General features: G+C 53.0%; 1 protein-coding gene across 2 annotated transcripts in view; it reads right to left on the reverse strand.

Annotated features, from left to right (window-relative positions):
• Positions 1-156: 156 nt before the first annotated feature.
• The window catches only part of WDR7 (WD repeat domain 7), a 41,393-nt gene continuing 16,596 nt past the window's right edge, over positions 157-24,953 (reverse strand). For both annotated transcript variants that reach the window (XM_077790193.1, XM_077790192.1), the window contains 12 exons: positions 24,738-24,856; positions 23,865-23,988; positions 22,041-22,154; positions 16,024-16,245; positions 13,260-13,446; positions 10,379-10,496; positions 9,438-9,587; positions 9,042-9,124; positions 7,456-7,555; positions 2,376-2,480; positions 1,417-1,620; positions 157-1,301 (listed from right to left, as the gene is read on the reverse strand). In XM_077790193.1, coding sequence (XP_077646319.1) covers positions 1,417-1,620; positions 2,376-2,480; positions 7,456-7,555; positions 9,042-9,124; positions 9,438-9,587; positions 10,379-10,496; positions 13,260-13,446; positions 16,024-16,245; positions 22,041-22,154; positions 23,865-23,988; positions 24,738-24,856 — 1,526 coding nt within the window. In that variant the 3' untranslated portion in view covers positions 157-1,301. The remainder of the gene's footprint in view (positions 1,302-1,416; positions 1,621-2,375; positions 2,481-7,455; positions 7,556-9,041; positions 9,125-9,437; positions 9,588-10,378; positions 10,497-13,259; positions 13,447-16,023; positions 16,246-22,040; positions 22,155-23,864; positions 23,989-24,737; positions 24,857-24,953) is intronic.

Genomic DNA, 24,953 nt, shown 5'->3' on the forward strand with positions numbered 1-24,953 from the left:
AGGCAGGGAACAAGGACCCTTCATATCCCTCCGGCCCAAACCACTCCAGGACTGCTCTCATTCCAAAGGAAATGGGCACTCTTTAGAGTGGCAGATTCCTGATGAGTGGGCGAAGCACCATCAGCAGGAGATCACTGACACCCACGCAAACCAACACGTGTTCCAGTCCGCTTTTATTCCACAAGCATGTTTACACCAGGAATGTCAATCCACGGAGGGCAGGGAGCGCGTGTGCGGAGAAGCGGACGCGGGAACCATCACACGGTGACTGCATCACCGCCTGTCATCCCGGTGACACCTCCACACCAAGAGGGACGAGGCCACGCGGCGCCAAGGATGGGGAACAGCCCCTGGCACAGACCCACCTCCCCGCAGCTTCAGCGCTCCTCGGGTCTGAGCCTCCTGCTTGGAGCTCAGTTGGAGCAGCACACAGCTGTGGGGCCTCCTGGGCTGCAAACCCCACCTGGGCACTACACAGGTAACCCACAGCGCAATAAAACACACTTCTCTTCTCTTTTGGAGCCATGAGAAAAATTTAATTCCTCACTCTTGGACTCCAAGTACCATTTGTAGCTTAGCACGTAGTGGCAGCCTCAGGTCCAAGCTCTGCAGCCAAGGAAAAGCTTCACAGAGATATTGAAATGAAAGTATTTGAGAGATTTTTTTTTTCCTTCCCATGAGCAGAAACCAGAAAATTTCACACAAAACATTCCACAGAATCAGATATGTAAGAAGGAAACACAGTCACAGCGAGTGTCACACAGGAATATTCCTACTAAAGGAAATATTTCAGTACATCCAGTCAATAATTCTTTTTTTTCTTCCATAATTTTGATATTTTTTCCATTCAAAATGGCCCCCTTTGTCCTTTATTTAAATAAATACCTGCACCAGTGGCAAAAACCACCTTTCTACATAAATACTGTTTTTTTCCAAGTCTGCCATTTAACAGGATTTTTAAATTATTTATTTACACGTGGACCATCATTTTTCCTTCCGGCCTGGGCACAGCAGCACTTCCAATCCCCTCAGAAAGGAGCCTTCACCCCTTGGGATCAGCACACAGGCCGCAGCCCCAAATTCCAGCCCCATTCCCAGGCAGGCTCCGGGGGCAGCACCCACCAGCATTCCACAGTCACCAGGAGCGGTCCATGTAAACACCTTTTCGGTAAACACTGACATTCTGGGAGGCTCCCGAGGGAGAAAGGGGTGGGGTGACATCCAGCGCGGATTCGGGCCCGGCTGCTCCTGATGCCGCTGTGCCGGGCACGCACGGAGCGGCCCCCGGGCCCCCTTCCCTCCTGGAGGCACGGAAAAGCTGTGGGTGCCACCAGCCGGGCAGCGAGGACGGGCTGAGCCCCCGAGAGCCACAGGAGCCTCCCGGGCTCCCCGCGGCGCTGCCCGGCGCCCGCTCACCTAGACCATGAAGCGGTGCTCCTTGCCGTCGTGGGCCATGAGGATGATGTTGCGGTTGGAGGTCCAGATGAGCCGGGCCAGCCGGAGCGCGTTGTGGGAGCCGGGCGACGCCGGCTGCACCGGCGGCACCTGGTAGGTCTTGACGCAGCGTAGCTGGGGCGCCGAGTTGAGCATGCCGATGCTCCCCAGGAGAGAGGTGTTCATCTGTGGGGACAGCCCGGCTGAGCGGCTCCCGCGTCCCGCCGGGAGCGGGGCTCGGACGCGGCGGAGGCCGCGCCGAAGATCAGGGGGAGGTCTGGGTGGGAAGGGACCTCAGAGCTCAGCCAGCCCCACCCATCCACCCCCACGAGGTTCTCCAAGCCCTGTCTAACCTGGCCTTGGACGCTTCCAGGGATCTGCTGGGTTCCACTCTTGGGAACACAGGCTGGGCGCAAGCCAGCCCCTGGGGCCATCGCTCTCCATCCCCCCAGACTCAGGGCAAGTCTGGGATTTCTGTCCCCTGGCAAGCCCGGGGTGTTTCACTGCTGCTGCCATGTCCTGAACCCGAGCAGACCCTCGTCCCGGCTCTCCCCGGGAGCAGAGCAGTGTCAGGGGTGTAAATCACGGCACCTGGGGCTGGCAGCGTGCGAGCCCCGCTGACATTTTCACAATTTAAATCATCTTGAGTAATAACCCTTTTAGGATGACTAATGCTCCTGATTTTCCTGCATTAATAATCGTGCCAAACAAGACACGGAAGGGAAAAATCACCAGCGCACGAGGTCACATCTGAGAACTACACGGGGGATGTTTGGCTCGGAAGGGATTGCCACGAGCAGGGTCACCTTCCACCAGGCCAGGCTGCTCCGAGCCAGTCCAGCTGTGCCCTTCCCCGCCCTGGGGTTTTCCCACTGGAGCTGGAGCCACTCAGTGTGCGAGCTGCAGACAGAAGCCCACGGGAGGGCTGGGAAGGTGCTCACCTGCCAGAAGCACAGGTGGCTGTCGGCGTTGGAGTACGTGGCCAGGTAGCGGCCGTCGGGGGCGAACGCCACGGCAGTGATGGGTCCTTTGTGGCCATGGATGGTCTGGAACAGGGCACAGAACAGCCACGTGGGACACCCCGGAGCTAGAGTCCCCCACGGAAATGCTCCCCAGGGAGCTCCTGTCCCACCCCAGAATGCATCCAAAACCCAAGATGCCACCTGATCCTCTCCTGGACCACGCCACTCCCTGCTGGATCAGCACTGGCAAAGCCCATTAGCAGGGCTGCCGTGCCCATCCCCGGGCTATTAAATCCCTGCTCAGTGTGTGCACCTGGAATGAGCCTGATGTATTAAGAACTCATTAAGGTATTAATTTATTCCTGGTGGCAAAGGTGAGTGAGCCCCAAATCTCTCTCTTTAATGGGATCCCCAAAGTTAATTAGCTGATCCCACGTTTAGCCCCATCCCACTCTAGCACTTAACAAGCACAGAATACTTGTCAATAAAACATGTTTTGGTGAGACAAAGGTAGGAATCAATAGGAGCAGCACACTTGTTGCTCTTTTTACTCCTGGAATAGGTTCCAAGAAGTACAAATCCTTCAGGGAATCTGGCTGCTTTGTTATTTAAAGGAAGTGCTCTCTAATTGATGCTAATCCTTTGCAGCCAGGATTTTTGTGGTCTTAGCCTGTGTTTTCCAGGAGGAAGTGAAGCAAAGGCAGATCGCTGCTGCTGCACCAGATACTGCAAGTTCCCCCCCCCGAGCAGCTGCCCAGCTGTGGAACACACAGCGACACTCCGGGAAAATCCCACTTTGGACACGTCCCCATCCTGTCCCAGAGGATGCAGCTGCTCCCAGCTCCCCTCTGCCCAGGCTTGAAGGGGAAGGGGACGCTCCTGGGAGCCCCCTGCACCCCCGCCCACACCCCCCAGTATTCCAGCAGCCCGATTCCAAGGGCAGTGCTTGGGAAAGTCTGCCCTGAGCTGCACTGTTTCCAGGGAAGGTGATGTAAAACCCCCCCCACGCTGGAGCAGTTTGATGTGAATAAACGCAGTGATGCCCCCTGAAGACACCCACTAATTCCTGACCCCTTTGTTGTCTGGAGAGCAGCAGTTCCAGCTGGGGACCGTGCCAGCCCCGGGCTCTGCAGGACACAAAGCACCCAGGGAGCCCAGGGACACTGAGGACAGCCAGGGATAAGGGAAAGGAGGACTGCTCCCACAGGCCCAAAAGAAATCCTGATTTTGGAAGCAGTGCAATGGAAAGCTCTATTAACCCGCACCCGTTTCAGCACCTTTCATCATCTGATTTAATAAATGAATTAATGAAAAGCCCTTCCTCTGTTACTGCCATGTTTACAAAAGGCCCTTGAGGTAGTTGAGGTTACGCTCAGGAATTCCCTTTTCTCTGGAATTTTGGGATGTGCTTCCCAGTGAGCGGGTTTCCCTGGCGTTGCAGTGTGGATTGCAGGATAAACACCTTTAAAGCACAGCATCTTTTACTCTGTAATTAATTAAGCCAAGCCACGATTCATTCCAAATGGAATATTAAATCCTTTTCTGCCTTCCACATAAATCAAACTTTGCCAAGGCATCCAGGACTGAAATAAAATCAGTCCTGCACAATCCAATTAATGCTCGGATTGCTGGGATTTTAATTCTGGAAGGAGCCAGGACCAAACATTATTGATTCCAGCCCAGGCTTAAAAGTAGTTTTTGCTTTGAAAAAAACCCAAAATAACTTATGTTTCTCTTTAATCTTCTGGTGCAAATGACCCAGGTTTTAGGTACAAAAATTACATGTATTTCTGAAATGCAGCTCTAAATATTTATGATGAATCCCGAGATTTAATCAATAAAAATGGAATATTTCAGTATCTCTCCTTATAGACCGAAACATGGTCGTAAAGGAAAAGAAGATAATTAAAGAACATGTATGAGGAATTAATTGGAGGATTTTGGGTCAGGCTCGGGTACTCAGCAAGAATTTACCTGGAAAAATATGGGTATTTTCCCATTGTCCCAAAATCAACTATCAGGTATCCTAAAATTCAGTTACCTGCAATCTCTCCAGTCTGATTTTAGTGTTTAACTTGATATAAAATAGCATTTATACCATCAGTATTTTCCTGTGTTACCGCACCTTTAAGTGCAGGATTTTTAGCCGTGTGTTAATAATTAGGAATCTTATGCAAAATATCAATGTTTTGGTTGAAATTTAATATTATTTTAGTGTTTAATAAGGCAAACAGAGCTTGTGCTCAACGATACCTTAATCCTGTTGCCTAATCCTTTTAATATTGTTATAGATTAATTAGAGTTGTAATTATGAATCCAAGGGGTTTCTTTTGGGCTAAAAAATGCCACTGTGTGCTTGGCTGGGGGGGTTTCAGGCTGGGCAAACAAAGGGCACATTTCCAGGAGGAGCTGCTGCTCTCAGAACTGGCTTCCAATTCCCCGTGCAGCATCAATTATCTTTATCAAATCCCAGATCTCATCTCGGCCCCTGATCAAGATGGAGCCCGGCCCGGAGCAGGACTGAGCCAGAGCCAGGGAAAAGCCGGGAAGGAGGGAAGGAAGGGATCAATAGTCATCATCGGTTTGTGCTGCAGCTCGGGGCGCCGGGGAAGGTGCTGGTGGAAGCTGCCCTGCTTTTTGGGAAGCTGCTCAGGTTTAACCTTGCCTCCCCTACACATGAACCCTGTGGGGCACGTGGCACTTCCCAGCTGTGGAGGGCTCTCACATCTCCCTCCACCTGGGAAACCCTGGCACAGAGCCCCGAGCTCCCACCTGTCCAGCCGGGAAAGCACCGCACGGATCCCACAGCAAATATGACAGCTATTGCCAAAATTATCATGGAGTTCAGCTAGTTCGTGAGGAATCCTGAGCTTCGGGATGGAATTCCTGTTATCTCTGGGGGGGAATGGGTGAGGGGGAACACAGAGCGGGAATGAGCGAGGGGGAATATGGAGGGAGAATGTGTGAGGGGGAACACGGAGGGGCAATGTGTGAGGGGGAATATGGAGGGAGAATGTGTGAGGGGGAACATGGAGGGGCAATGCGTGAGGAGGAATATGGAAGGGGAATATGGAGGGAGAATGTGTGAGGGGGAACACGGAGGGGCAATGCGTGAGGAGGAATATGGAAGGGGAATATGGAGGGAGAATGAGCGAGGGGGAATATGGAGGGGAGTATGGAAGGGGAATATGGAGGGAGAATGTGTGAGGGGGAACATGGAGGGGCAATGTGTGAGGAGGAATATGGAAGGGGAATATGGAGGGAGAATGTGTGAGGGGGAATATGGAGGGGAGTATGGAAGGAGAATATGGAGGGAGAATGTGTGAGGGGGAACACAGAGGGGCAATGCGTGAGGAGGAATATGGAAGGGGAATATGGAGCGAGCAGGAATGAGTGAGGGGGAATATGGAGGGAGAATGTGTGAGGGGGAACACAGAGGGGCAATGCGTGAGGAGGAATATGGAAGGGGAATATGGAGCGAGCAGGAATGAGTGAGGGGGAATATGGAGGGAGAATGTGTGAGGGGGAACACAGAGGGGCAATGCGTGAGGAGGAATATGGAAGGGGAATATGGAGCAGGAATGAGTGAGGGGGAATATGGAGGGAGAATGTGTGAGGGGGAACACGGAGGCGCAATGTGTGAGGAAGAATATGGAAGGGGAATATGGAAGGGGAATATGGAGGGAGAATGTGTGAGGGGGAACACGGAGGGGCAATGCGTGAGGAGGAATATAGAAGGGGAATATGGAAGGGGAATATGGAGGGAGAATGTGTGAGGGGGAACACAGAGGGGCAATGTGTGAGGAGGAATATGGAAGGGGAATATGGAGGGAGAATGTGTGAGGGGGAATATGGAGGGGCAATGTGTGAGGAGGAATATGGAAGGGGAATATGGAGCAGGAATGAGTGAGGGGGGATATGGAGGGGAGTATGGAAGGAGAATATGGAGGGAGAATGTGTGAGGGGGAACACAGAGGGGCAATGCGTGAGGAGGAATATGGAAGGGGAATATGGAGCAGGAATGTGTGAGGGGGGATATGGAGGGGAGTATGGAAAGACAGAACCTGAGGGCAGGGCACGGATCTCCTGGCACGGGGACAAACCTATCTCCCAGCTGGCTCTGAGAGGGAAAAGCCCTCGCTGAGGACGAGCTGCCTTCTGAGGCAGGAGCTGCCCCCGGCAGTTTGTCAGGAGCGGGTAGGAAGCTTTTTTCTTAAAAAAATTTAAATTACCTGGAAGGGGGAAAACAAACAAACCAACCCAAAATGCTTTTTCAGGATCCCCAAAACTCCTCACAGGAAAGGAAATTAAAAACCTGAGCTTTTCTCCAATGAACCCACTTTTTCAGCTGCACCATCCTCAAGTTACTCCATGTTTTTGAGCAGCCAGAAAAATCTGCAGTTGTGAGAAATTACGTATGAAACTAGACTTGGCAGGAGTCTGTATCCAGTAGATGGTGCTGCCCCATAGTAATTTACGTGGAAAATTTCTGTATCTCATGAATAATAATTAAACCTGAGAAGGAATGTCCTAATCATCCTGGGAGTCCCTTTGGTCACCCCCAGCTCAGTTTTCCATGGTTAATGTGGAAGATCATTAAGAAAAGTCAGGAACTGTGAATATTCCCCAGCACAGAATACACAATTCAGAATTTTTGAGGAAATAAGCCCCAGACTTTCAGCCCAGGAAACAAGCCTGAGGTTTCCCCATAAATCTGGAGGCCCCTGGTGAGCGGGAACCAGCAGGAACCATGATCCCCCAGTCCCACACTAAGCTGTGGGTGCCTGGGCTGTGCTACCTGCAGTGCCCAGCCCCTCTGTCTCACCTGGCACTGCCCCGTGGGTGTCCCACCTGGCACTGCCCCGTGGGTGTCTCACCTGGCACTGCCCCGTGCGTGTCCCACCTGGCACTGCCCCGTGGGTGTCTCACCTGGCACTGCCCCGTGGGTGTCTCACCTGGCACTGCCCCGTGCGTGTCCCACCTGGCACTGCCCCGTGCGTGTCTCACCTGGCACTGCCCCGTGCGTGTCCCACCTGGCACTGCCCCGTGGGTGTCTCACCTGGCACTTGCCCGTGCGGATGTCGTAGAGCGCCACGGAGCCGTGACGTGCTCCCACGGCGATGCGGTGGCTGCGCTCGTAGTAGCTCACCATGTAGAACCTGGGGCAGCACAAGGGAAACCAGGTGAGGCTGGTGGTTGCTGTGTTACTGACCAGATCGATCCATGGGATTTATTTACTTGGGAATAGTCTGTGGGATAACCACCGAGTGCCTGATGGCCACAGTGTATCCTCCCTGTGCTGGAACACCTCAGTAAATAAAGTGGAAATCAGATGGCTAAGTGCCCATCCAACACCCTGCGTGACTGAGGGCATTCCCTGTGAAAGTCAAACAGAAAGGAAGGGAAGTGGAAGGAGAAGTAAGCAAACTCATCTTGCCACCACACACTTTCTCCTCCAGTAACACCCTGCAGTGGTCCTGAACACCCAGTGTGACCGTGTGGAATTCCAGCAGCTGCAAAATCCAAGGAACTTCAACACTTTGAACCCCAAGAGACACTAAATCCTTACTGGAAATTCAAATCCTTGGGGATATCACTGTGCCTTATCACAGGGAGAGCAGACCTGTCTAAGTGCCAGCTGCATTCCCAATTAGGTTGGAATTTTGCAGCTACGTTTTCCTCTACCAAAATCTGCCAGAAATACCTGGAATCAGTCTCAAAACCATATTGCTGAGCATATTTAGGGCTTCAAACAACCCCTCTTTCAGACTTGTCTCCTGGTTCCTGGGGATTCCCAGTGCCATAGCAACTGCTCACACGCAGGTACGAGACACGTCCTGCACTGCAGGACAGCAGCTGGGAAGAAAAGCAGGATGAAACATGGGAGAAAACCAATAAAGAATGAAAGAGAAGGAAGAAAATCCCCAGTTTTTGTGCAGGGAAAAGGGAAAATGCAGCTCAGCTGCATTTGCATCGGGCAGGGTGTATCCTCCCCGAGGTGCTGACTGTCCTTCCTCTGTGCTCTTCCCACTCCCTTGATCCAAGGCTTTGGCCACACCTGGGCACAATCCCAGTACAGCAGGAGGAACTGGGACAGCACAGGGATTAACTGTGGGTGTTGACCACTGCTTCCACCTGGAATCTCTCCAGCTGGGTGCTGGATCATTTTTACACTGGCTGTAACCAGGAAATACGAGCAGCAACTGCAGAGAATTTTAAAATACTGGATGGCTATAAATGCACACAGGAATTGGGAGATTGGGCACTCATTCCCATTCATCCTTCCCTTTATGTTTTAAGGAAAGCCACTTAAAGCATCAGGAAGGAGGAAGATCATCTCCATCAGTATCCAACCTGGCAAGAGGATAATTGTTCTTTCCGTGAAACTATTCAATATTTTAATAGGTTATTAAATTAAAATGCAATGGCCGACAGGTGATTATTAGAATTTATTGGTTGGACCAGTTTAAGAGGATGACTGGGATATTTATCCACATGTAAAGACACTAGATATGCTCCCCTTTTATAAATCACCTTTTACTCTTTTTTGTGTCACCTAAAAGACTGTTTCACTCTTAATTAGGAAATCTATCCTGCTGGTGATCCCATCATTTACTTCACAGTATTCCCAGGGGAAGAGCTCACCTGCAGATGGCTGGAAAACATTCCTGAAGACCCTTTTTCTTAACTAAAGATCCTTCCAGGCAGTACATGATGATGTCCATCACCTTGGAAACAAAAATTACCATCAGCTGACAATCTGTGTTTTATACTCTACAATTAAGGTTCTGAAGGTCATCCCATTGCAAGCTTTGCCATGGGCAGGGACACTTCCCAGCAGATGAGGTTGTTCCAAGCTGTGTCCACCCTGGCTTCGACCTTCTTTTGCCCGGGAGATTTTCCCCAGCAGCACGATTTATCTAATGCAATTTAAAGCCTAAGAAATGAACTTGATATGAGGCAAATCCTCTCCACTCCCAAAGTCCACAGGGAAGAACTCCTCGAGTGGAGTCAGATTCACGGCAGGACAGAGGGCCTCACCTCCACCAGCAGGTCCACGACGTCGGAGGGCATCTTGTCGATGAGGATCTCGATGACGCGCAGGATCTCGCCCTTGGCGCGGGCCAGCGTGCTGGTGTGGATGTTCTGCTGCGACTGCGTGTTGGCCGCCAGCGCCGTGTGCCGGTGCACCTGTGGGAGCAGGGACACGGGGCAGCACCCAACAGGAACAGCCCCGGGGCCAGCCAGGCTGCCCTTGAATGCAGCAGCACCTCCAGGGCCCTGCTCAGCTCAGCTCCGGGGCTGGGGTGGGAGGTGGGAACAGCCCCGGAGGTGCCCGCGGCCCCGGAGGTGCCCGCAGCCCCGGAGGTGCCCGCAGCCCCGGAGGTGGGAACAGCCCCGGAGGTGGGAACAGCCCCGGAGGTGCCCGCAGCCCCGGAGGTGGGAACAGCCCCGGAGGTGCCCGCGGCCCCGGAGGTGCCCGCAGCCCCGGAGGTGCCCGCAGCCCCGGAGGTGCCCGCGGCCCCGGAGGTGGGAACAGCCCCGGAGGTGCCCGCGGCCCCGGAGGTGCCCGCAGCCCCGGAGGTGCCCGCAGCCCCGGAGGTGGGAACAGCCCCGGAGGTGCCCGCGGCCCCGGAGGTGGGAACGGCCCCGGAGGTGTCCGCAGCCCCGGAGGTGCCCGCAGCCCCGGAGGTGCCCGCAGCCCCGGAGGTGTCCGCAGCCCCGGAGGTGCCCGCGGCCCCGGAGGTGTCCGCAGCCCCGGAGGTGCCCGCAGCCCCGGAGGTGCCCGCGGCCCCGGAGGTGCCCGCGGCCCCGGAGGTGTCCGCAGCCCCGGAGCTGCCCGCAGCCCCGGAGGTGCCCGCGGCCCCGGAGGTGCCCGCGGCCCCGGAGGTGCCCGCGGCCCCGGAGGTGGGAACAGCCCCGGAGGTGCCCGCAGCCCCGGAGGTGCCCGCAGCCCCGGAGGTGCCCGCGGCCCCGCTCACCTCCTTGGCGATGGTGGTGATGAAGGCGGGCGGGCGGGCGGTGGCGATGAGCGACAGCGCGTGGCGAGCGGAGCGCGCCGAGTCGGCCGCCGGGCTCAGGGGCAGCCCCATTGTGATGCTAAACGGGAGCCGCACAAAGGCAGGCACAAAGGAAAGCGGCGTTAGAAATATAGAGTGAAAAGATTAGAACCAGCTTATAATGTCAGTTCAAGGTCACCGGGAGCACTCCGGCAGTTCCAATATAATGGACTCCCAACAAAGAGCGGTGATTAGGAGTCAGGGTGTTCCAGCAGCAACCCCAAATCGAATAATTAACCATGAAGATTGAAAACAGTAAGTGCATCTGTCCAAAGTGGGCAAAAGGCCTTGTTAACAAATTATCTGTATGTGCTGAATACATATCACCCCACGGAGGCCCAGGCCCAGAGCCCAGAGCGTCTTCCCAAGGATTTATAGTTTGGTCTTTTACTGTATTTTAAACGCAGCCTGAAAAATCCCCTAGACACAGTAATTCTCCTTAATTCAAGGCTTTTACTTGCTGTGACAAGATAAAAGCAAAAAGCAATAAGGTGATAAGTGCCCAGCAACTGCAAAAAATAAAATTTCGACGTGCACATCATCCCAAAATTCCCCAAAATGCAGAAACATGGAATCACAGGGCTGGTTTGGGTTGGAAGGGGCTTTAAGGGTCACCTATTCTGCTCCCTGCCATGGGCAGGGACACCTTCCACTCTCCCAGATTGCTCCAAGCCCTGTCCAACCCAGCCTTGAACACTCCCAGGGACAGGGCAGCCACATATTTTTCTGGGTAACGTGTGGAAGGGGTTCCTCCTTCTTTCCTGTGCTCCCTGATTTTTTGGGAAGAGAATAGCAGGAGTTTCCAATCCCAAGCAGTGTATTTTCCTTTCCCATCCCTCACCGTCACTGTACCAATTAAAACGTGGAACTAAATAAAGTCTCTTGCACAAGGTGATGTCCCCATTGGCCTTTCCTTGGAAAACCACATTTAATGTAACTTCCAAGCTCCTGTCCAGGTGTTCCATGAAAAAGGAGTAAGCCAGGGAAGGAATTATCCCAGTTAACTTTTGGAGGGGGTTGCCAAAGCCAGCAGACCCCGAGTGCCTCTCTGGCACTTGCGAAGGCTCCGTGTTACCCCGCAGGGTTTTCCCTGGCAGGATGCCTGGCAAAGTGTGCATTTCCCTGGAAAGCAACAGGCTTTTAGTGAATTCCTGCCCTTGGGAGGATGTGACAGGGGAGAGCTTGGGGCCAGCCCTGCAAGGGGACATTCCAGCCGGGACAAAAGCACCCAGACCACAGGTCAGATTGCTCCAAGGCACGGATATAACTTATGGATTGATCCTAAGGTGATTTGCTAATCTGGCTCTTTCAGAGCAGAACGGTGCCCAGAGGGGCTGTGGCTGCCCCATCCCTGGGATCGTTCCAGGCCAGGCTGGATGGGACTCACAGCAACCTGGACAAGTAGAAGGTGTTCCTGACCATGGCAGGGGGGGGGAACGGGATGATCCTTCAAATACCCCACAACCCAAACCATTCCATGAAAACCTGTGTGAAACATCGCTTAACTCAGAAAGCAGAAATACAGCCAAAAATGATTCCTACCACCATCCAAGCCAAGACATCAAAGCCTCAGAATGCTTGGAAAACACTTTATCCTCACAGCTGAGCAGTTTCCCTTGGCACAGTCTAACCTTTGGGAAGCAGGACGAGCTGGGCAAGCCAAGGAGTTCCAAGCACCTGAGTTTTGCCTAACAGCTCGGATATTCCCTTGATTCAGCAGGGAAAAAAGAAACCCACTCGTTTTCCTGGTCAATAAATGTGATTTCTTCTTTTCTATCTAAAAGCAGAAGCTTGACATAAAAGCTCTTTAATAAAACCTCCGGGAGAGGCAGCGGCAGCTGTGTGCCGTTATTGTGTCCACGGCAAATCCGGCACAAAGCGGGAGCTCAGCGGGGCTCCGGCAGGGTGAGATCCACACTTAACCCCTGCACACATTGTTGCTCCATTTCTTTCCATCTCCCTCCATCCCGGATCTGTCAGGAATGTAACAGGCCATTTTCAATCTAAATCTTGTTATGGATTAATAAGCAAACGCTTTCGCGCTTATTATGCAATTTATCATGAGGAAAATTGCGCCGGGCTCCTCAAGGCTCCTCGCTGATCCCTTCATTTATTCCCTGCTCTTTGGAGGGAGAGCCAGACTAATCTTCCTGACAGCTAAGGGTGGAATCACACGAGCAAAAGGACTTGCTGAAGAACTGTGGTCACTTGGACCCTGGAAGTTGGGATTTACATAGAGCGGGGCTCAGGAGGGGCTTCGGGAAGGGACAAGGTGCTGCTGCCTCCTGTCACACTACAAGGAATAACTGGAATTCGGACAAAAAACAATGGTAATCCAATTTGTCCATACTCCTCCTGCTAACACAGGGCAAGGATTCATTCTTTGTATGCTAAGGAAATTAAAACTTCCATAAAATGGGCAATATCTACCTTAGAAGAATGTCAGACTCCTCAACACTGATGGACGTGGAAACACATTTCTGGGATTAAAACAGCCCCGGGCAGCTCCTTCCTGCGGGTGCCATTTAAATTTTGTGTTTGTCAACAAATATTTCCTGGAATCACGGAATGGACCGGCCTGAAAGGAGCCCCAAGGATGCCATGGGGACACATCCACTAGCCCACGCTGCTCCAGGCTTTGTCCAGCCTGGCTGTGGACACTTCAGGGATGGGGCAGCCGCAGCTGCTCCGGGAATTCCACTCCTCCCCATCTTCCCAACGTCCACCCGACGCTGCCCTGCACCTCGGGGCGCTCCTGCCTGCCGTGCCCGGTTCCTGCCCAGCGGCAGGCCGCGGTACGCACTTGGCCAGCTGCTTCTCGGCGTCGGCGCAGAGCTCCAGCAGCCCCATGAGCACGGCCGACACGTCCATGTAGGGCTCCCAGACGGTGAAGCCGCGGCCGATGAGGTCGATGGCGGTCCTGCGGATGGTGCTGTGCGCCGGGAGCCGCGCGCTGGGCGGCTGCAGCAGCAGGAACGTCAGCGCCTTGCCTGGCCCAGGGGACAGCGGCCGGTCAGGGCGGCTGGCACGCGCCAGGGCCAACCCCTGCCACAGCCTTCCACCAGCCCTACCCGCCCTCGGGCACCCTCTGTGCCGCCGCTGGCTCCCAAACACAACCTGAGAACAGTAAATGGATTTTGGGGGGCGGGAAATAGAAGTGGACATGCCTAAGCGTTTCTGACAAACAGAGCTTAAGAGGGAAGGGGAAATATCCCAAACAACTTCACCAATCCTGAATCCTGATCCAGGTTCTGCACATTTTGGAAACACTTATTAATATTGCATTTAACGGCCTGCTCTTAAATAAAAGCAATTATGAACACATAAATGGAGGAGGGCTAAACCAAGCAGCGCCTGCCGATAATTTATCATTATCTCTCCATCATTATTTATTACCCCTCAATGCTGCTTCTTGTGGTAAAGGTAATTGCTGATTTTATCAGTTTTTTTTCTTGAAGCGTCCTCAACAAGTTGCTTGTTTTGTTTATTAAACAAACCTCCTGTTGTTTTTTAGGCCTGGGAAAAACCAACAGAGTTTTTCCAGTTGATTCACAGCAGCCAATCCCGATCCGTGCGAGACGAGCCCCGAAATCCCTTGTCGTCATGCCACCAGGTGGATTTTGTGCCTGGAAGCCAGAGCCTTACTGAAAAGGTGCCTCGTGGAGCAGCAGCGCTGCGGTAAAGCCCTGCTCCTGCCCCTCAGCTCCGTGCTGCTGATGCAGCCGCAGCAGCACTGCCCCACGGCCCGGCCGGCACATCCTTGTTTACAGCGGAGCAATGGCTATCGACAAAAACATCGCGGCGCTAATGAGCTGTTCGTTAGGGCAATAAACATGTCACATTAGAGTCAGGCCGACGAGGTAATTAGCCCGGGAGAGGCCGGGCACAGCGGGTTGGAACACTCCGCACGGTGAGTGCCCGCAGGTAAAAAACGCGGGTGGGCACCACTCCTCGGGCAGCCCGAGCTCAGGGAATGCCGTTCCCACGGAAAGGGGCATCAAAAGTGAATTTTAGCCCAGCTGCTGCATTCTGCATTGGCACATTTGCTCCCTGTAGCGCTTTATTAACCCAGATGTGCCCAAATGCCAAAATGGATCGCTCGTTGTCACTGCACAGAAGCCCCTGGATTCCCAAAATGGCTTTCCTTGCCTTGGAATCCCTCGGAGCACACGGCTCCAGGCAGCCTCGTTATCCCCAGTTTGCCAATGGATTTTAAAAAATGAAATTATTTGCTCAGGAAAATCAATAGCCCAGGCAGGAATGAGACACTGAGAACTCTGATCAAGATCCAACTAAATCCAAATGATGGACTCCAAGAATAGGATTAAAGTTGATTGTGACCCTTTCTAGATGATTTTTTTTCCCCTGATTGTGCACAGAGAGACAGAAATTTGGAGAGCTGGGTTAAAATTCCATATCCCTTCATCCCTTTCTGCTCCTGGTCCAGTGAATTTTTAGTATTTTATTTTTATTCCAGGATCTGCTCTCAGATATCAAATCAAGACATCTTCTGCATAATGATGACCAGATTTCTTTTTCCCCTCGATTACAATCATGTCCCATTTGGAATTGCTCCAGGGCAGGCTGGACAAGCTTGGAGCACCCTGAACTAATGGGAATTATCCTTACCCATGGGATGAGACAGCCACAGCTTCTCTGGGCACCCTGTGCCAGCACCCTCACAGCCAGCAATTCCTTCCCAATATCCCAGCCAAACAACCCCAATAATTATCCAGGCAGGGAGATTTCCCTTTCTGTTCAGAAATTCCACTTGCTTCCCCTCCTGCCCACCAGCTGGCAGGAATTTGGGACACCATCAAGGCAGAGGGGTGTGAGTTGGAGCAGGCAGCATGGAGAACCTGCCATTCCCTTTGGAGGGAGGCCCGGGTCAGTGGCCAGGAGATCTCCACGGTGTCACCTGCGGCACAGCCGGAGCGAAAGGGCCAGGAGCTGCTCATGAATAACTGCAGGGATGGCAGCTGCCCGGAAAAGCCCCTGGATTATCCACGGAATCCAGCATTTCCACGCCCTGGCCACAGCAGCCCCATTTCCCAGCCCATTAGCTCTGCAAACACGGCGTCAGCTGCAGTTCTGGGGGCGCGTGGGGCATCTGCAGCCAGCAATTCCTGGGGTGCCATTCCATTGGGGAATGGCTCTGGGAAGGAGACGTCAGGGCTCCAGGGACTCATGCAGGTGCCAGGCGAGGGCACAGTGGGAATTTCTAGAGAATTCCGCCCTCTCCAAAAGGCACAAAGCCAGAGCTCCATGTCACTGAAGGCAGAGATTTGATGCCTCCATCAGATCCCTGCATTTGGTGGATTTAGGCTTGCCCAGAGAAGCTGCGCATTCCCCACCCCTGGAAGTGCCCAAGGCCAGGTTCGGGGCAGGGCTCGGAAGGTGACAAATAACCAAGAACAAACCAGAAAAATGCACTGCAGGTGCTCTGCTTTACCTGGCGGAAGAATAAAGCCTGCCAGAACTCCGGCAGACCCATTCCTCAGCAATTCCCACTCCCTCATCTCCACAAACCCCAGAGCAAAGGCAGGAGAGGCCGGGTTGGTACTCACACGTGTGCCTGGCCAGGGAATAGTTGGATCCGCCGCTGGTGAGGCCGAAGCCCTCGGGGATCTGGCTGGAGCTGCGGGGCCGCGTCAGCAGCTTGGGCGGCTCGATCTCGGCGCCGAACTCGGCGCCGATGACCCCCAGCAGCACGATGGCCGTGGCCTGCTTGCGCCGCTCCTCGTAGGACGTGGAGGCCTTCTTGGGCTGCGGCAGCCCCGGCAGGCAGCCTGCGGGAGAGCCGGAGCCGGGTTAGCACTGCAGAGCCCGCGCCCGCCGCCGAGACAGTCCCACCTCACAGGCTGCCAGCAGCTCCCGGGGAGCACATCACCCACACCCCCGTTGCCAGGTTTGCATCTTTTTCATATAGAACCCATCATCACATCCAGCTTCCTATCAAATTTTAGGGTATTTCAATTTTAGGATACCAGTACACACCATTAAACCAAATGGATATTTTCGTACAGTAAAATGGCACCTATGGAATTTTAACAACGGGACAAAACCCCAATTATGAATTTTACACAGAAGTGAAATATGTGTTGTTAGTTTAACGTTGTCCAGGGATTCTGAATGCCACTAAGCAGAGGAGGTTTTTTATTTAGAGTAAAATCCCCAAATCTTTGAAGAAATTATTGGAACAAAACCACAGTCACTCATTCTGACAAATAAAGTCTACTCTCACCTAGATGCTAATTTCCAGCATCCTGGAAATTCCCTAGCATTTATTCCAAAAACCAAGGAAGTTTTAAACCTTCCCAAGTGCTGCTGGCTGAGGAGTTGGGAGGCAGCACCTGACACGGGATGAGGCTCGTGGATTAATGAAGGGTGGATTAATGAAGTGCACGGGCTGTCTCTGTTAATGACATCCGTGCGGCTCCAGAGGAGAATAAGGAAGTTAAACAAATTTCAGGCAGCCCCAGCCGAAAGGTAGAGAAAAACAAGGGAAAGCTTAACAATGGGAAGGGAGGGAAAAGAAGGGAAAAAATCGATAGCACTGCCTTTGGAGGAGGAAGGCTGCGAGGGGCTGGAACAAAGCAGGGCAGAGCAGTGGGGAGTGCCCCGCTGCTGCCAGGCCCGCTGCAGGGCTGGGCTGGCCGGGCTGCAGGGCGTCCTGCAGCGTGCAGCCCGGCCTGCGCTCGGCCTGCGCGCAGCAGATGCTGCAGCAGGGCCGCTGGGATGGATCAATAGCCCAGGGCTGGGAAGAAAGGAAAAGCCAACACGTGTGAGGCTTCCAGGAGGAAATTATCCACTGCTGCCTCCCCAGCAGCAGGGCTGCAGCGACACCGAGTTAACCCTTGCTGCACCCCGCAGGGAGCACCCTCCGGGCCACGGAATGCTCGGGGTGCAAGGCTTTTAGGGACCATCCCATCCCTTAGCTCAGGCTGCTCCAGGCACTATCCAGCCTGGCTTTGGACACTTCCAGGGATGGGCAAGCCTCAAGCTCTCTAGGCAACAGCATCTGTAGCAAGAGAATTTTCAGGTATCAACCTGGAATGGCAAAAAAAAAAAAAAAAAAAAAATCCTACTGGAAATCCTGGATCTGCCCCTCATCCACTGTTTTCCACTGGGAAAGCTCCCAGGCCTGGGCTGGGCACCGGGAGCTGAGCTCCTTCCTGCTGCCAAGACATCCCTCTTTGTTAACCCTGCAAGAAATTCCAACCAGGACATGGTGGGAAGGTTCCACTAGCAATGTGGAATGTGACAGTTTGATCCTCACAGCTGCCATGGAGGATTTTCTGCCCCGAAAAGAAAACAAGCCCAAAAATCCCCCAAACCTGCCGAAACTCTGAGAAATTGAAACCTAACCAACCAAACACCTCAGATACAGCAAAATCCCAACCATTCCCCTGGAAACCTCTGGATGGGGAAAAAAACCTGCTTAAACAGAGGGGGATAAAAACTCCTTAGTGTTTTAGGTTTTTTAGTCACTAGGGGAAGCCCCCAATTAATGGGAATTATTTTCCCCAGCTGAAGTGGCAAGTAGAATTTCCTCTGGAATAACACCTGGAAGAGGAGCCCTTTCATTTGGCCGTGACAATTTGGTATTTTCTCCCTGCACTGCGTCCCCCTTTAATCACGGCACGGGCTGACACACAGATCCATTTTCCTGACAGGACGCTTGATCACCCTATCACAGGGAGAAAATTAATAACCTCCAAGAGGTCTGCGTGCAGAACACAAGCTGTGGTGCCACGAGGACAAAAAACCGCCGGGATTTTAGCTGGAAAAATCCCACCTCGGGCTGATGGCAGGACAGAATAATCCTCAATATTGCCAAGTGTGCCACTGCAAGCACTGCAGGGAGCAGGGCTGGGGCTGCAGGGGGGATGTGCCCGAATGCCCAAATGTGCCCGAATGCCCACGGTTTCCAGGCTGGTGCCGGGGTCAGGCTGCAGTTAACACCCAGCTCCCGAGCTCCCCTTAATTGGCTTTGCACACTTCTGGGGGGAAATTAATTTCAGCCCAGCTTACAGTAAAAGGATTAAAGCCTGAGTAAGTTCTCCAGGTGGAGCTGCCAGAGGAATGGGTGGGTGTGCTCAGGGCGATTTTGGGAGAGGTGTGCTGTGCCTGCCAGCAGGTGCACGCTGCGGGCACCCTGTCCCCTGCAGAGGTGGGACAGACCAGTGATCCACCTAAACCCAACCTGGCCTGAACCCAACCTAGCCCACCAAACCCCTGAACAGCCCCGGAGAATGCCCTGGGGATTCCCAACTCCGGGGTGTAGCTACACAACACTCCCAGCAGGCTCGCCCTGGGATTTACTCACGGCATTGCCCGTGCCTAAAAGCCACCTGGAAGTACAGAAACACTGGAAAAGGGGATCGCACGTGGATAAATCACTTGCTCGACACACAGAGAGTCCTGAGGACTCTGTCCAGATAACGCAGAAGTGTCGATATGACCCGGGAATGCCAGCGGCAGTGAGCACAGGGAAAAGGCAGGGAAACGGGAATATTTCAGCTCCGCGCCGCTCGGCCATTCCTTGGTCTGCGGCTCCCTCTGCTGGCCCAGCTCGGGAATGGCCTCGGCAGCCGGGCCCACCCCAGCAGGAATTTTGGGAATTCTTCCCTGACAGCCCACCCTGTATGATGTCTGCCATCACAATTCAGTGCCAATTACTCATTTCTAATAAAATGTAGCGTCAACACAATCAGCGCTCTGGAATATCTGGAATTCTAAACTGGGAATAATTTCATGGCAGAGCTCTTTAAGTGCTGGGAGTTGTCACGCATTAGAAATTGCAACTCAATTTCTTTAATTGCAGGTGGAAGATGTGCTTTTCCACAGATCAAATGAGTATTTTTGCAGCCATTCCCATCGCCTGCAGTCTACTGGAATTTTCTGCTCCCTTTTATGAGGGAATATTTCACTGTGCTGCAGCATCTGGGAACACAAAATGGGTGAGGATGCTACAGCCTTTTCCAGGGAAACAGGCAGGGACAAAATGGATCCTGTGCTGCTCGGATGGGGAATATCAGGCACCTTTGATCCAGGTTTGAAAGCACTGGGCCCATCCATCAAAATTTCCCTCAGAGGGGCACATTTAAGGGATGAGAATCTCAAAATTTTTAAAGATCTGTTTATTGTTAATAGGATCTTAATATAAAGAGCCTTTAGGCGAATGATTTTTAACACTTAAATAAACTGGATTTGAACTTTAGTGACAACTTCCCAATAGGATCACTTGGAACAAATAGTGACTTAATTTGGAGTAGTTACAGCCCAAATAAAATTTAAAAACCCACACTTTTTGGTACAATAAGGCTTGTTTGTTTTTTAGAAACTTCCACCAGATTTTTGATGTGCAGGAATGGGATTTTGGAGTGTCAGAGTCATTGGCATTGAATTTACCTACAAAAATTGACCCACAGCTCAAGAAATACCATTTGAAAAGGGGTTTAATGGAACTAACTCATCGATTTCTCTTCCAGCCAGGACCCACAAGGAACTGCACAGTCCAATTAGGAGCTGTCCTTCCCTTCCCTCCCACTCCTGGAGCTGGACAGCCAGAAGGAATCCCAGCAGCTGTTTTAGGATAAGCCAGCAGCCCGTTCCTGCCACACACTTTACCAGCACAGCTCCGCTGGGATCCCACAGGGAAAATGCAGGAAAGTTGGGAAGTTCCCAGTGCCGGCAGTCCTGCAGCTCAGGATCCATCCCAGCCTTCCTGCCTCACCTCCCTGAGGGAGCAGAGTAAAAGCACAGCAAAGATGGTTCAAGACAAAGAGAGACAGGTTTTCCCAGGAAAGATGAGTTCCCCAGAGCCCCCCGGGCAGGGAAGTGTCCCCTGGAGGGGCTGGGAGCTTCCCTAAGGGATGCTGACCCCACAGTGTCCAGCCCCAAAGCCCTCTGAGGGTGACTGGGCTCACTGGGACACATCTGCTTCCCTGGCAGCACGGGCCCTGCTGGAAAGGGCCCTTTTCCTCAGCCGTGTTCCTTTAGAAAGGCAAAAGGAGCAGAGTGTGCCTGCTGATCTCCTGCTGTGCCATAAACAGCTGCCTCAAACAGCAGGAACCCAAATCCTCTGTTCACTTGGGCCTCATAGGTACCCCTCAGGTTCTGAATTCCACCCCAAACCTTGCCTAAAGCCCAAGGTTTCTGTGCTAAACACCGTGTCCCTGCACTCCCACTCCATTTGCAACGGAGCCAGCAGAGGGAGGAGCGCTCTGCATCTCCCCCATTAGCATCTGAAAGGGACCCAGGTCTGCGGGAGCAACCCTCGAGTTTTTTGGAAGGGCACACAATAGTCCCTGGCAGGGTGGATGTGTTCCGGTGAGTGCTCACACACAAATTAAAAGCTTTCTCCCCTCTGCCAGCGGTCTGGGCACACAGCCTGCCTGTGACAGCTTCTGGGAGGCGCTCAGCTCCAGTGGAACCCCCTCCGAGGAAAGGCAGCAGGAATTTTGGGTGGGAAGGGGCTGCCAGATGGTGCCGTTTGCTGTGCAGCTCCAGCCCAGCCCGGATTTCCCGGGGCTGGAAAGCAGGAGGGACACAGTGGGAAACAGCCCCTGCTGCTCCCCCTCCCTCCCAAGGCCTCCAACTCCTGCCCCAAGTTTCTCTTCTTCTCAAGGAAGAGAAACTGCCAGAGGAGCTGCAGAACTCAGCTTCCTAAACATTCACACTGCTACAAGCTCAACGGGAGCACCTAAAATTAAAACAGCACTTACCATTTGCTACAGAGTGTTCCTCTCAGACATTTCATTTCTTTGAGTAAAACAATTGTAATATCACATAGAACAAAGAATAAATCACTTTGGAATTCATTTTAGCTTACTTTAGTTAGGTGGAACCAAAATCAGAGAGTCTATAAATTACACAATAAAAAGCAATTCAAAATATACCCTGAATAAGCCAATTCACCAAATTCCCAAATTCTGACCATTGGAGCCAGGAGAATTTATGCCCAACTGCGAAAAAACGCTGCTATCCATGTGTGAATTATTGAAACAAAACATTTGGTCTATGTTTAGTTACCCAAAAAAAAGCCTTTCAGGCATTACAAGGAGATTTGAGGACAGAGCAAATTTTCTAAGTAACTTCTGAAATGTTTAAAAGCCACTGGAGTGTATTAAGGATTTTCAGCTAACATGTTTCCCTCTCCCTAAGTTCTGAGGTGCAAATGATCTTGATAACTGGAAGCTTTTGGGGAAGCCCAAGATGGAAAAGATCCTATTGAGCACCACACACCAGCAATCTCACCAACAAATATTGGTCTTAATGGGACCATCAGAGAAAGAAACTGAGGTGAAGTTGTCTCAAAATTCTTATTTTCCCCTCTATTCTCCCAATACAAGCCTCACTGTATCCCAGTGAAACCAAAATTCAGGATGCAGCAGCCTTAAATCTGATCTTCCACCACAATGAATTGTTGAGGGAACAACCATAAAGAATGACAAACAGCCACAGAAAACCTTTATTTTTGCAGAGCTGTTGTTGGCTGTGGGCAGATTGCAGAGCTCCAAAAGCAGTGGAAGAGAGACACATGAATTATCTTGGTAACGTTAATTATCTGAATGCTCACCCGCTGCGATGTCATCATCAACCAGGTCGTGCTCCTCCTCCTGGACTTTGGCTTCTGCTGCTGAGGGATCCGGGCTGGCACTCGCAGTCTGAAGGGCTTCTGTGGTCACTCCAGCTGCAGAACAACCCAATACCCCAAAATCAGGGATTTGGGGAAAGAACCCCCTGTTTCTGCAGCAGCTAAACTCCATTTCATTGCTTCTCGGCCTGCCTTGCTTTGGGCTCCTTCAACTGCAACCTCGCACAAGATGCTGAACCTCATCTAGAAATAGCAAAATTTGGTATTTGTTTGGTATTGTTACTCCCCATCCCTGGCAGTGTCCCAGGCCAGCCTGGAACAACCTGCTCTGCTGGGAGGTGTCCCTGCCCGCTCCAGCCCAGAGCATTCCAGACAGCCACCAAGTGCCTTCCATTTGTGCTGCCACACTGCAGGTTTTCCCTTCAAAACAAACCACAACTCACCAAACGAACAGAATTTTACTAATATGGCAAGCAGAAGGCCTCTGGGGTAATTTCTAGGCAGAAAGGAGCTAGAATAAAGAATATTTCTTTATGCTCCTTCCTCTCCTTCTAGCAGAAAATGAGACTATACACAAGTCTGTTACATCCCAAATAATTCTTATTCCCTTCAACTCCTCCAACACTGTATCCTTAATACTAAGATTTCCAACACTTAGCATAAAAACCTAATCCCAATTTGCAAGTTTTGACCCACTGGAATGGTTTCCAGTCTAACTGAGCTCAGAGAAACACAATGACTGGGAATGTGGGGTTCCCAGCCTTGGATGGGAATGGGGGGTTGCCCAGGCCCTTTCCCTGGATGGATGGCTGGGAATGGGGCTCCCCAGGCCCTTTCCCTGGATGGATGGCTGGGAATGGGGGCTCCCCAGGCCCTTTCCCTGGATGGATGGCTGGGAATGGGGGCTCCCCAGGCCCTTTCCCTGGATGGATGGCTGGGAATGGGGTTCCCCAGGCCCTTTCCCTGGATGGATGGCTGGGAATGGGGTTCCCCAGGCTCTTTCCCTGGATGGATGGCTGGGAATGGGGTTCCCCAGGCTCTTTCCCTGGATGGATGGCTGGGAATGGGGCTCCCCAGGCCCTTTCCCTGGATGGATGGCTGGGAATGGGGGCTCCCCAGGCCCTTTCCCTGGATGGATGGCTGGGAATGGGGGTTTGCCCAGGCCCTTTCCCTGGATGGATGGCTGGGAATGGGGGTTTGCCCAGGCCCTTTCCCTGGATGGATGGCTGGGAATGGGGGGTTGCCTCCCTGGATGGATGGCTGGGAATGGGGGGCTCCCCAGGCCCTTTCCCTGGATGGATGGCTGGGAATGGGGCTCCCCAGGCCCTTTCCCTGGATGGATGGCTGGGAATGGGGCTCCCCAGCCCCTTTCCCTGGATGGATGGCTGGGAATGGGGGGTTGCCTCCCTGGATGGATGGCTGGGAATGGGGCTCCCCAGGCCCTTTCCCTGGATGGATGGCTGGGAATGGGGGGTTGCCTCCCTGGATGGATGGCTGGGAATGGGGTTCCCCAGGCCCTTTCCCTGGATGGATGGCTGGGAATGGGGGGTTGCCCAGGCTCTTTCCCTGGATGGATGGCTGGGAATGGGGGGTTGCCTCCCTGGATGGATGGCTGGGAATGGGGGCTCCCCAGGCCCTTTCCCTGGATGGATGGCTGGGAATGGGGCTCCCCAGGCTCTTTCCCTGGATGGATGGCTGGGAATGGGGGCTCCCCAGGCCCTTTCCCTGGATGGATGGCTGGGAATGGGGCTCCCCAGGCCCTTTCTCCCCGTTTCCCGGCTGAGGGGCAGTGCCAGGGCTCCTTACGGGAGATGACGCTGTCCATGTACTGGGGCAGGTAGGGAGCCCAGGTGTCGATGGTCTCCTTGCGGCCCGCCTGCTCGATCCTGCGCAGCTCCGCCAGCAGCAGCGCCTGCGCCGCCTCCCGCACCTGCAGGAGAGCACAGCTCGGGGGTCACACAGCACGGACACCAGCTCCTCACAGGGTTACACTGGCCTTCAACTGAGAGTGTTCCAGCAGCAGCAGCGCCTGCAGGACACCCAGAACAGCCAGCACAAACACATTTCGGATGCCCTCAGTTTCAGCTTTTGTACTTTCCAGATTCTGTACTGCGTTCGTGTGTAACTCTGAATTTCACAGGAAGAGTTAGCAAGCTCTCTTCAGTTTAGTCACAGAGAACAATCCTTTTCCAGCCCAGAACCAAGGACACTCCTACAGCTTCAGCCCCAGAAGTGCAAACAGCAGGGAATGGAGGAGAGCAACCTGGGAGGGTGGGACTGCACAACCTGGACTTGGAATTGGACAATTAACCCAATATGGAAATGGACCAAAACTTATAAAAGTGTGAACACTCGTGACCCTTGTCCATCTTGGGTGTAGCCTCAGCCAGGCTCTTGCACTGCCCAAGGTATGAAGGCCTTTTAATAAATCCCTACTTTATTCTTTAACTCTGCCCAGCCTCTGTTCCAGGCATCAGCTCTCAGAGGGTCACACAGCACAATTACCCAAAGACTGCATGCCATTCCTGACAGGGTTAAACTGGCTCTAAGAGAAAACACTCTGGAACGACGAATTAACCTGCAGGCTGGCTGCTGGCAATGAATGAGTGGGGCTCTCACGCCCAGGGAACATCTCAGCACCAACACCAGGAGCCCCCGGAGCAGGGAGGCTGGGCTCACCTCCAGGCAGCGATCCTGCCACCGGCGTGCCAGCATCTCCAGCAGGGGAGGCCGGAACTTCTCCAGCCCCAGCAGGTCCGGGAGCATCACGCAGTGCATGGCAGCCAGCTGGCTCCAGCCTGGGGGAGCACAGGAGTGAGCACACCTCAGTTCAGATGTTCGTTTTGGGCACGCTTCATCAGCACCCACAGCAAACTCACAGCAACGACCCCCTCA

The sequence above is a fragment of the Lonchura striata genome, chromosome Z, assembly GCF_046129695.1.
Source record: "Lonchura striata isolate bLonStr1 chromosome Z, bLonStr1.mat, whole genome shotgun sequence".
NCBI classification, from domain to species: Eukaryota; Metazoa; Chordata; class Aves; order Passeriformes; family Estrildidae; genus Lonchura; species Lonchura striata.